We start from the raw sequence: 12,347 nt of genomic DNA on the forward strand, positions 1-12,347 counted from the left end.
TTGTTGTTGACACTGAGTTTGATCGGCGTAAATTCGGATTTTGTCTAACTTATGTCTGCGTTTATTTTTAAGTATATATTTTGCAGTTTCCTTTTTCTCAAAGCACACTTTTAGAGATCTATCTTTATTAGGGTTGTATTTTCCTAGCCTAAAGACCGTAGTAGGGTTTGGGCAGTCCTCATAAATAGTTTTAATTAATTTCATAGCTTCATTCTTGTCATAATCACGTCTGATTGTGCTATTAGGACTTTTTGTCTCGGGAATCCCTACTAGTATGACATTTTTTCCTCGCTTAGAGCGTTCTTGTAGCTCTGAAATGGTTTTCTCGCATGACAGGGGATATTCTTTAGGATAATCAGTTTTAGAGTTATTTTTTAAATAACAAATATCATTTTCAAGAACGTGTATTTTTTGTTCTATAGTATCAGTTAGTGACTTCATTTCTTTTAAGTCGACTTTCGTTTGGTTTTGCTCCAATAATAAAGATTCTAAAGCAGCATTATTAGACTTTAATTCATCTTTTATTTCTTTTATTTCATTATGTAAAGATAAGGAACATTCCTGGTGCGTTTTTGTAAAATCTTGGAAAAAAGACATCATCTCCTTCCGAAATTCGTTAATCAAAGAGGCACAATCACATTCGTATTTCTTTTTTCTAAGCGTGACATTGTAGTCATTCAATGTTCGTAAATCCGGTGATGACCCACTTCCGCTATCGCTTATGAGTTTTCCGCTAACGTTTAGTGATTGTGAACTCATGTTTACTTAGATTTGCCGATAGCGTAATGAGTCACAGCTTGACAAAGCGACAATTGAGTGAAACGAAAAATAGCAACTTACTCGTTTACTCGGGGGGTGAGGGGAGCTGCACATGCCCTTATCAGGATAAAACGCAGTAAGTCCTAATAAGCGAGGCTGACGTATTGTGTTCTTTATATTGTTCTAATTAGGTGCGAACTTCAATGTCTTGTCTTTTTAAAAATTATTTTATTTTTAGTATAACCGGCAACACGTCTATTCGAAGCGGCAGACTATTAAAGGAATTTAAGGAATTAAAACTCGATTCAGCAATAAAAATTGTACGCAATTAATTATTGAATAAAAGTAGGTAATTGTTTCAAATAATGACGAAACGTAAAACTCACATTCCAGCTTACTAACGTTTGTTCTTCATTATAAAGGCCACAATCTCTCATTTTAATAAGCAATATTGCGAGAACTTGATGTAGAGTATGTTGACACTTGCCGTTTATGCGTACGGTTAGTGAAATAAACAACATAATAAATAATTGTGTAAAATGTAATTTAGGCTACGGAGACTTCATTAGCTAAAAAAAAACGTTTAATTTATTTATTATTATAATATAAATTTCCTTAAGATTAAATAAAAAGTCAATACTTGAGGTAATCATAGATTTCTATAATATAACATAATGTTATTTTTTGTCTATTTGGTATTTAAATATAACGTAAAAATATTTATATTATATTTTAGGCTTATTACAGAATACAATTAAAAAACAGATAATAAAATAGCTTGGAGTTGATATTCGTTGATTTCCATACGGGATATTTAAATAATGGAATTGTTCTATTGAACTATGTATCTCATTACATAGTTTTAAAAGAGTTTAAGGGGACTTCATACTACAAAAAATGTTTTTTCGTTTAAATAAAATTATTGTTTCTTTTTTTATCTAGTGTGTTTCATCTTTATCGAAATATATTCAATTAGAAGAGTTTATCTAAAATCGTGACTAAGTGAAAAACTAAAATAGGTATAACCGAATAAATCAATTTTTCATCATATGCAAAAGGTTTTATTTAAATAATTTTAGAATTAAATCACATAGCACATTTCAAAATAATCTTCAAATGTCATTGTCTTATTTAAATAAAAAATTAGAACGTAATGTATAAAATAGATATACCAACATAAAAAAAAGTATTTATTTTACTAGTCAATATTAAATAGCGTGAATTACTTAAAATTGTAGTGTCGTAGTTTTGACTACAGTTATTTTTTTTTATATAGTTGTAATGGAATAGTCGTTTGCCTTCCATCTCTTCTGATGGAAAGTGTAGATGAAGACGAAGGTGGTACACGCCCATCCAAAAGAAACCTGTTCACTCTACTCTACGGTACTTGCTATTCATAGCCTAATAAAGTTCACAAGCCCATATTCAAGATATAAAATTATATTTATATATTATTACATTGCTTCCTTTATGGGTCTTTCCAAAATAAACACTTTTTTACACAATGCTAGAATAGGACACGTAATAGGTTCGATTCAATTGAATGTTTATTGAATAAGATGACATTGAAAGACGCCGAAGAATTTTTATTGTCTGTTTAGATTTCAACGAGTGATTTACACTACCTAGCACAAACAACAAAAAATTTAAAATATATATGAATGTTTTTAAGACTTATGTTTCAAAATGCATATTATCATAGCGTGTATCTTTTTATTTAATTGTAAATTTTGTTCTACAAAAATGTCATTAGAAATCATCTATTATTTATCAATGATGTATCAGTGAAGCCGTAACGAATCTCTAAGCTTATGATTAAGTATCATAATTCTAAATTATCAATGTACATGGATATTTTGCATAATGCCATTTATAGATTTAAAACCAAATTAAAAATTCATTTCGCGGCAAGGCATATTGTTCGATAAATAATTGTATGTAAGATAAAAAGGCGTGGCCTCAATAATCGTTAAACTTTATGTCAGACTAGCTGAATCCGCGACATCGTGCGCGTTTGAATTTAACAAAAAAGTTATTTTTCAGTTCGCAGATTTTACAGTAACGTATTAATTCTGTATTAGGCAGCTTTTGTGATGGGAGGAATCTGACGTGGCGCGGCGCGAGGGCTGCACGCGGTACTGGACATTGTAGCGTGACTCTATTATTATTTCATAATTATATTCTAAAATAAAAGTCATCCATGCCACATGCCAGTGAAAGTCCCGTCAAAATCAGTCCAGCCGTTCCAGAGATTACCCGAAACAAACAGACAGACAGACAAAAATTGTAAAAAATATTATTTTGGTATATATACATATGCATTTAGTAAAAATCGGTTATTTTAATATTACAAACACTCTAATTTTATTATATGTATAGATATTGAATAAAGGAAAGTGAGAATAATACTATATTAATAAATATTTATTATAAGTGTTGTCCTTTCGTGTTATTTTGATGAAATTCGACAAATATTTTTCGTACATGTTTTATATCCTTCCTATTCTAATGAATGATAAAAATAGTTTTAGGAAATGCAATAAGAAACAGTTTTCACGTATTCGGATGTATTGATCGAAGGATAAAATAAGAAATATTAAGTACCTTCTCGGTCAAGTGACAAAATTACGCTTCAAATGAGCGTGTAAGAATATTCTTGAAATATATTTTTACAAGCCCTGCTTCGTACGGGTGCAATACTGATACTTAATATACTACATAATGTATTTATATACAACGTTTACTTTTTCGTCCTTAGACACTATAAACCGCTACGTCCCCGCAATTTAAACCTGTAATATCTTCGAAAATATTCATTTATTTTACACACAGTAAGGGGTCTTATTGATTTTAGATCAATAAATATATTAATAAATGTAAAATATATTTAAGGTACTTAATAGGATGAGGGTGAATGCTGTATTAATTAAAATAAGCCATTCTTTCTCGTAAAAAGTAGAGGATTAATAATTTTTGTTGTGGGTTACCCCTAAGAGATAGATGTCTCTTAGGGGTATGTACATAGATACATTGTGCATGTCTTATTATACATATAAAGCTTCCTCTTGAATCAATCTATCTATTTAAGAAAACCGTTGCATATTTTAAAGGTCTAAACATACACAGGGACAGACAGATAAGTGACTTTGTTTTATAGTATGTAGTAATTTCAATCGTCCCAACAGAAATACTGCTTTACCGCAAATCTCAAAATTTCAATACCTAGTGGTTCATAGTTCTCAAGGATTTCATAGTTTTTATAAAGATGTATAATTATAATTTTTTATTGTATATTTTTATACTCAATTAAATTATACTTACATTTAATTTAATTGTGATATTGTTAAAGAATGTGTTCATAATTTTAGTGTATTATGCAAAATATTTTTTTCTGTTACGTATTTTTGACTTCGTTACGAATATGCAGAATGTTCTTATCTTTAAATAAATTAGGAACTTTGGACATCTTTTTTTATTAAATTTTGTTAAATACTAATTATGAGTATTATTCATATTTAAATGACAAAAAAAGTAATTTAATTGTACTTAGGGGGTAAAAATACTGAACTCATTTTGTAATTAATCATCCACACTTTATTTACACGCATTCATATTTACAAAAATATAAATAATATAAAAAATGTTATACAAATAAAGTCACCATTTTAAGGCACGTCGACTGTAATTTATATTAAAATTTAGAAAAGTTAGTAATGGTGGTAGGCGTGGGCAGGTTCGACATGTACGGAGGGAGCAGAGTTGTGCACCACGGCGTTGAAACTGAGAATAAAATATGAAAGAGGTTAAGATATTATTCATATTATTAAATAATAAAAGAATTACGTGAGCTGAGATATAAAATTATGCTACATGTGTATCCACCATTGGAGACCTTAGCCCAGCAATGGGACATCCACAAGTTGTTATTTTTACTTTACATATATCTTATGACACATATTTTGGTATACATACCCATTGTGAGCATCCGCGGTGTATTCGACCTTGCGGACGGAGCCATCGGGCTGCACCAGGGAGTAGTATCCGTGCACGGCGTCACCGTCGCGGCTCTCGTGCTGGGACTTGTGGTCACCGGTATGGGGGTCAGCTACTGAGTATGCGAAGTCGTATTTGGGGTGAGCCTGAAAAATGAGAAAACAAATTAGTTTTTAATGTTCTTAGTAAATATCATCAATATTTGATTCATGTTGTTGACATACATATTCATCATGTCCATCGTAATGGGCGGCAGGAGCAGCGTATGCGGCGTATGCGATGGGGGCGGCGTGGGCCAGGGGAGCGGCGTGAGCCAGAGGGGCGCCGTGACCCAGATGAGCGGCGTAGGCGATAGGGGCGGAGTAGTGACCCTCGTCGTGGCGAATGATGCTCTGTGAAGAGATGGCGGGAGCGTGTCCGTGCAGAAGACCAGCATTAGCTGCAGCCAGCATGGCACCAAAAGCTAAGATCTGAAAAAGTTAACATTTACACGTTTTTTAATAAAAATTCCTTTGAAAGTTATTTTATGAAACATAGCCTTATGTACTTTTCGATTTCGTTACTTACTTTGCTGAACATTTTGTGTGTTTGGTTGAACAATTGGCTATTCTTTGATGTCAACGGTCCAGCGCAATGGTTTTATAGAACGCGGCCGGTGTGGCCGGCGCGGTGGGGTGGAGAAATGCACAAGCGCCTTGACTGTAACTCTGACATGAATCTCAAGGTCAATCCAACACTGATTTTGAATCATTCATCATAATGTCTGTACCAATAACATCTTTTACCTAGTTGTAGGTATTTTTATTGTTTTGCCGTGTTTTAAGCTGAATAATTTTTATTTAGTTTTATTTGAATTAAACTATTTGTTTTGTTCCCTATTAGCAAAAGGACAGAGCACGTGCAATGTTCATATAACTTAAATTAAAAGTACTTACTATAATATGAATTTTAATTTGTATAAAACAGTCACGAATAGGTTTCTTATCAGTAGTATACAAATTCTGTATATTGCAAATAAATTTGTATATTCTACTGATATGTATATAGACTAAACAACAGTAGTAGTACTAGATACTGGTAAAGTTCTATCGATAAACATAGACCTATTCTTTATATTTTTGTATTTTAGTTTGAAAGCTAAAGCGGTTTACTTACTGGCACAAGGAATATGGTATCATAGATCATTGAGATTGACAACTATGGGGCACTATTTAACATTCGATTGTCAATTTGATTTGCAATCTTAAAGAAATAATAGGAATGATAGAAAGTGACATTGATATAGCTCGATTATTGTATCTTATGATATATTACTTTGGCGTAATGTTGCAGTTATGGAAACTAAATTTAATTAATTATTTTTTTTTACACACAAGTTTTGTTTACATTTTTTAATATCAGCCCTTAATTCCAAACTAGCTTTCGTTTTGAAAATCAGTTCCTTCCCAGATGTTAGGTAACATAATTGTTTCTTATTATAAAATTGAATAAAAAAAAATAGTAAAAATAATAATAATAATCAAATATTATTATGTTTACTATTAAATCAATATTGATACATCAAATAAGCTTTAAGAGGTATTAACAATATTGCAAGTTGAGAACTAGTGTAACTTTTAACTTAAATATTATCTTATAATATGTCTGGACGTGACGGTATTATAACACAAATTTTTAAAGCGTTATCTCTGCGTAATTAATTATGCTAATTAGTGCTAATACCTCACACAGTAACTGCCAACTTATTTATTGTAAGCGTATTAAATATAAATTTACTCAATTTCATAATATCTGAAAGTATTGACCTAATTTGAAAATTATAACGACAATATTTATTGACGAAAATTCTCAAGTTTATTGCGTTTTTTTTCTTGGGTAAATATTAATGATGTTTTGACCATTAGTCGCACCAACAAAATCGATCTCAGTAATTCTGCAATGTATTAAAATATAAGCATTTGCATATTTTATATGATTTTGTACCAGAATATCACTCTGTTCTTATTGGGGCTTAAATAGGTTATTAACCTTAAAGAAATAGTAACTATAATGTTTTTTTTAAGCGTAATCACAGTTTGTTATTGTTCATATGTGTGTCATGTTAATATTTATTTATATCTAAAAGGGCCCAGCAGACTTTGTACCCAAAACGACGCACATATGCGTATCTCCACACAAAGTGAGGATGTATGTGGGATTCGTCGGTGTCTATACTCAGTCCCTTAGGGAGACATCACAGGATTGCTTGAGCATGCTACCGGTTGGCAGACCTTTGCAGTCTCTTAAGCTTAAAGGATTCCCGGGGTACTTGGAGCTCCCCTAATGCCGGCTACGTTTACAGCTTCTCCCGGTCTTCATCGGTAGCATTCTACCGATGAAGACCGGGAGAAGGGACCGGGACCGGGAGTGCGACCTTTAATTAAGGTCGCACTCCCACTCCACAATCTGCATTTGTGACATAAAACTTTCGCAAAAAGAAACCATCTTTAACCAGAACCCCTCGTTGTTGAGCATGACGTTAAACACACTCAGTCACGAGATATTTCTGGCGGCTATTATCTCCAGGGAATGCCTCTAGGCCCCCCTGGCTCACTCCATCAGGGTGTAATGCCCCGTGTCCAATGACGCACCACTCTCGTGGCAGGAGGGTATCACCTCCCACCTCCCGGCTCGCTATCCAGTGCAGGTACCTACAAAAGCGACTTCAACAACCTAAATGTGAGTGTTCCGTGACTCCACTCCACTCAGCGACTCAAGTGGAGGAGGATTCGGCTCCACTGTCCAGGCTTGTTGATGTGGACCCCAGATCATACGAATCAGAGCTCATTGTGCTAGAGTCCTGATTCGCCCCAGCGTCGCCGATAGACTTTTGTCGGCCAAAACAATATATTTTTTCGGGTTTTTGTTCTTACTGTAGAATCCTAATTTTTTTTTAGAAATTCAAAAGTAACCTTAGGTACTCCTTAAAATTTAGATATCTCTCAGTATAAGTTATGTCGAAAGCGGTTCAGCCGTTTCGCATATTACCCAGAACGAACAGATCGAGACGGATCGAGAATGACAAAATGTTAAAATATTGTCTTTTTTTGTCATATGTGTTGATTGTATTTTGATATTGCAAATACACACTTAAATTATAAGGCAAGAGTATACGATTTATTATTTTGATACAATTGAAATCAAATGATAAAGGCTTAAAATTGACTTTTGAAAAATATTTTATCCTATTTTATATTGCATTAAGGGGGTTCAAAAATTGAAATCAGTATTTTAATCATCCACACTTTATTTACACGCATTCATATTTACAAAATACAAAATTATAAATTATTATAAAAATATCTATTGATCCTTCTTAAGGCACGTCGACTGTAATTTGTATTATTAAAAAGTTAGTAATGATGGTAAGCGTGAGCGGGTTCGACATGTACGGAGGGAGCAGAGTTGTGCACCACGGCGTTGAAACTGAAAATAAAATAACATTTGGAGTTAGAGTATTCATTTGTAATAAATAAAGGTAAAACTACTTAAGCACCTAATGTAAGTGAACCGAGTTGACTCACTGGCTAGAATATTTGTAACTTAACCGAAGAGTGCGGTTTCCAACCTAAGTAGAAGTAGAAAAATATACATCGAGACGAATGAAATTGTGACTGCCAAATTTGTGTCGACCATTGAAGTAGCCAAATAAGTATCGACTATAGGATCGAAACCTTCTCCTCAAGAGGACAAGGGCCCAGCAGCTGGACATTTACAAGTTCTTACTTTTACTTTAGATATATTGTATGACACATATTTTATTATGCATACCCATTGTGAGCATCAGCGGTGTATTCGACCTTGCGGACGGAGCCATCGGGCTGCACCAGGGAGTAGTATCCGTGCACGGCGTCACCGTCGCGGCTCTCGTGCTGGGACTTGTGGTCACCGGTGTGGGGGTCGGCTACTGAGTACGCGAAGTCGTATTTGGGGTGAGCCTGGATAAATGAGAAAATAAATTCGTTTTAATGTTCTTAGTAAATATCATCAATATTTGATTCATGTTGTTGACATACATATTCATCATGTCCATCGTAATGGCCGGCAGGAGCAGCGTATGCGGCGTATGCGATGGGGGCGGCGTGAGCCAGGGGAGCGGCGTGAGCCAGAGGGGTGCCGTGACCCAGATGAGCGGCGTAGGCGATAGGGGCGGAGTAGTGACCCTCGTCGTGGCGAATGATGCTCTGTGAAGAGATGGCGGGAGCGTGTCCGTGCAGAAGACCAGCGTTAGCTGCAGCCAGCATGGCACCAAAAGCTAAGATCTGAAAAGTTAATATTTAAGTAAGTTCCAATTTTACACGTTATTTAATAAAATTATATATAATGTTTGATATTTAATTTTTTTTTTAATATTATTAATATTTGTTTTTTTTATGTTGTTTTATATAACAACCATATTTTCTTTTTTGGTTTCGTTACTTACTTTGCTGAACATTTTGTGTGTTTTGTTGAACAATTGGCTATTCATTGATGTCAACGGTCCAACGCAATGGTTTTATAGAACGCGGCCGGTGTGGCCGGCGCGGTGGGGCAGAGAAATGCACAAGCGCCTTGACTGTAACTCTGACATGAACCTCAAGGTCAATCCAACACTGATATTGAATCATTGATCATAATGTCTGCACCAATAACGTCTTTTATCTAGTTGTAGGTATTTTTATTGTTTTGCCGTGTTTCAAGCTGATCACATTTAATTTCCTTTTGTTCTTGGAGTTATTTGTATCAAAACTATTTATTTCGTATTTTGAAACACAAGGACGAGACATGTGCAATGTACATGTAAATTTAATTAAAAGCAGTTACTGTATGAACTACATTTTTTATAAAATAAATGGAAAATAGAATTTTACTGTTTTGTAAATTTACTTTTAATAGGCTAATCATGGTTACCTACCAGTTTTACCGTCAGTAGTAGTACTAGATACTGGTTAATATTTGTGTCTAGGTTAGGTAGACGAACACTCATCGGTTTTTTCTACAGGTAAACATTTGCTTTTTATATTTCAGTATTTTAAAGGTAAGCTCGTATACCTGGAACAAGGAATATAATATCCTAGATTCTTAATATTGACGCCATGGGTGACTACTTAACATAAGTTTGCCAATTTGTCTGATTTCCAGTCTTAAAAAATAATAGGAATGTTGGAAAACTAATTAGAATTGATATCGCTCGATTAATAAGTCTGATGATATATTATTTTGGGGTAATGCTGCAGGTAGGGAAACTATATTCATTCATCAGAACAGCATTTGGGAGTATTTACAATATTGTAGCTCGAGAAACCCTTCGGGATGTTTTTAACGCAGTAACTTATTGTGACATCACAATATTTTTACAGCATTATGTATATAAATAATAATATAGAATCACAAACATGTATATTTTTTTAAACTTAACCCGAATATGCAGCGCGTTTCTGAGATGGTTTCAGTAAATCAGTAACTCCACTTCCCAACTTCACCCGCCTCTATATTTATATTGTTGACGTGACAAGTTCTCGTTTTACTTGCCTGGAATTCTCTTCGCTTCAACTTTGGAACCAACCAACTTTGGGAGCTAAGATGTTATGTCCCTTGTGCCTGTAGTTACACGGGCTCAAAACCGGAACAAAAGAATACTAGTTGTTTGGCGGTAAAATATCTGACGAGTGGGTGGTACCTACGAAGACGGCCTAGCACAAAGCTCTGCCACCAAGTAAACATAATTATATAATAATACTCCTAAATCACTTTTAGTTTCGCCATTTAATCATTTTTTTTCTCATGTTAAACATACGTTGACTAATAAGGCGTATCATTTCATAAAAAATAAAATACAGCTGAATTAAGTGTAAAAATTCCATGTAGGATAAATATTAATTCAATTGCATTTAATTACCTAATATAAATTTTAATAGTAGGAAAAGAGTAACTAGCTAGTTTCTTGCCGGTTCTTTCCATTTTTTATCAGAAAGAACAATCTAAACCGGTATAACTTTGAATTTAAATTCTTTAAAATCTTATAAAATTACTTGACATGATCATATTATAACATAATTTTACAAAGCGATATTCCTGCGTAATTAATCAAAGTAATTAGTGCTAATGCATCGTAAATTTATTTATTATATGCTTATTAAATATTAATCTACTTTATTTCATAATATCTGAAAGTACTTGACTAATTTTAAAATTAGAACAACAATATTTATTTACGAAAATTTTCAATTTTATACTTTTTTTTTTTGTTATAAATTAATGATGTTTTGACAACGAGTTCCACAATTGTGTTCTTATAAGTTTTTAGCCGCTTATAACGATAAAAAAAAATAAAACAAATATGCTTGTAAAGGTTTACTTGAATTTAGATTATTTTGATATTGCTATCTCAGCCAAATCGGAACCGCTGCTATTGTTTATATAAATCTCAGAAACTTATTAAACGTATTAAAACATAAATATTAGTAGAAATTGATGTATATTTTATTATTTTATTTATATTATTTTGTACCAATGTATCATAGTGTTATTTCTTGAGTTTAAATAGGTTATTAATCTTTAAATAATATCTTAAAAGCGTCAATAAAGTTTGTAAATTTTCATATTTACATATATTTATTACTAGCTGGACCCAGAAGCCATTGACCGTTTTTTCTCTCTGGAAATATTTCTGATGTATTTCCCTCGCATGAAGTTGGGGTGTATGGGGAACTCATTGGTGCTTAGAGCACCTGGTGCTCTGTGGAGAACGCCCGAATACCCGCTAAAAATCAGCAGTACCCACTTCGTCACGGGTTCGATTAGGAATTCTACTGTGACACCCCGACGGTTGACCCACCTTTGCGTCCAGCATGGCGTGAATCAAGCTAGGCAGTGAGAGTTATCCTCTGACTATCATTACCAGGGAATGCTTCTAGGGCCTCATGCGGATCACTCCATCAGGGTGTGACGCACCGTGTCCAATGACACGCCACACTCGTAACAGGAGGGTGCTACCTTTCGCCTCGCTATCTTGTGCAGGTACCATGTCCGGTAAGCACCTACGTTAGCCTGTAAATTTGAGGGCTACGTGACTAGGTGTGAATCAGGGCTCGTTAGGCTAGAGCCTTGATACACCCCCCCTCCGCTGACAGACTTTGACTTTGAATTACATTTTTTTTTCTGTGTGTCTGTAACTTTTTTTGCAATTGAACGCCACTTTATTTACTTCTTAAAATATTAAGTATCTCGTAGTGAAAGTCACATCGATATCGTTTCAGCCGTTTCAGAGATTACCAGGAACAAACAGACAGACAGAAAGACGCTACATTATAAAAATTGTGTTCTGTGATTGAGTGTCATGTAAACATTCATACGCATTTATTATTATATATGATTTTGATATTACAAATAGACACTTCAATTTAAATTTAAACCAAATATATTTGTTAAGATAAAGAATTAGATCCTTGTTAAATATGATTTATTCTTTAGATAAAATTTAAACGATAAATGTATAAGATTGTCTTTTAAAATTATATATTGTATTGAGAGGGTAAAAATTTAAGTCAATAAGTAATTTATCATCCACACTTTAT

General features: G+C 33.6%; 2 protein-coding genes across 2 annotated transcripts; both read right to left on the minus strand.

Annotated features, from left to right (window-relative positions):
* Positions 1–4,360: 4,360 nt before the first annotated feature.
* LOC125064054 (cuticle protein 7-like) lies at positions 4,361–5,385 on the minus strand. The gene is made up of 4 exons (XM_047670831.1): positions 5,320–5,385; positions 4,977–5,222; positions 4,732–4,898; positions 4,361–4,539 (listed from the first exon to the last, which is right to left on the minus strand). The coding sequence occupies exons 1-4, from the start codon at positions 5,329–5,331 to the stop codon at positions 4,467–4,469; spliced, it is 498 nt and encodes a 165-aa protein (XP_047526787.1). The 5' UTR covers positions 5,332–5,385; the 3' UTR covers positions 4,361–4,466.
* A 2,697-nt stretch (positions 5,386–8,082) lies between these two features.
* Positions 8,083–9,243, minus strand: LOC125064053 (cuticle protein 7-like). Its single transcript, XM_047670830.1, has 4 exons — positions 9,215–9,243; positions 8,808–9,053; positions 8,563–8,729; positions 8,083–8,217 (listed from the first exon to the last, which is right to left on the minus strand). Exons 1-4 carry the CDS (start codon positions 9,224–9,226, stop codon positions 8,145–8,147), a joined length of 498 nt encoding a protein of 165 aa, XP_047526786.1. The 5' UTR covers positions 9,227–9,243; the 3' UTR covers positions 8,083–8,144.
* Between the last annotated feature and the right edge of the window lie 3,104 nt (positions 9,244–12,347).

The sequence above is a fragment of the Vanessa atalanta genome, chromosome 5 (assembly GCF_905147765.1).
Source record: "Vanessa atalanta chromosome 5, ilVanAtal1.2, whole genome shotgun sequence".
NCBI lineage: Eukaryota > Metazoa > Arthropoda > Insecta > Lepidoptera > Nymphalidae > Vanessa > Vanessa atalanta.

Bases quoted from the DNA above. Each gene is read 5' to 3' on its own strand.
- LOC125064054 (XM_047670831.1), bottom strand. The intron at 4,899-4,976 runs GTATGTCAACAA...CTCATTTTTCAG, and splicing joins ACGATGGACATGATGAATAT to GCTCACCCCAAATACGACTT. The intron at 4,540-4,731 runs GTATGTATACCA...TTTTATTCTCAG, and splicing joins ACCGCGGATGCTCACAATGG to TTTCAACGCCGTGGTGCACA.
- LOC125064053 (XM_047670830.1), bottom strand. The intron at 8,730-8,807 runs GTATGTCAACAA...TCATTTATCCAG, and splicing joins ACGATGGACATGATGAATAT to GCTCACCCCAAATACGACTT. The intron at 8,218-8,562 runs GTATGCATAATA...TTTTATTTTCAG, and splicing joins ACCGCTGATGCTCACAATGG to TTTCAACGCCGTGGTGCACA.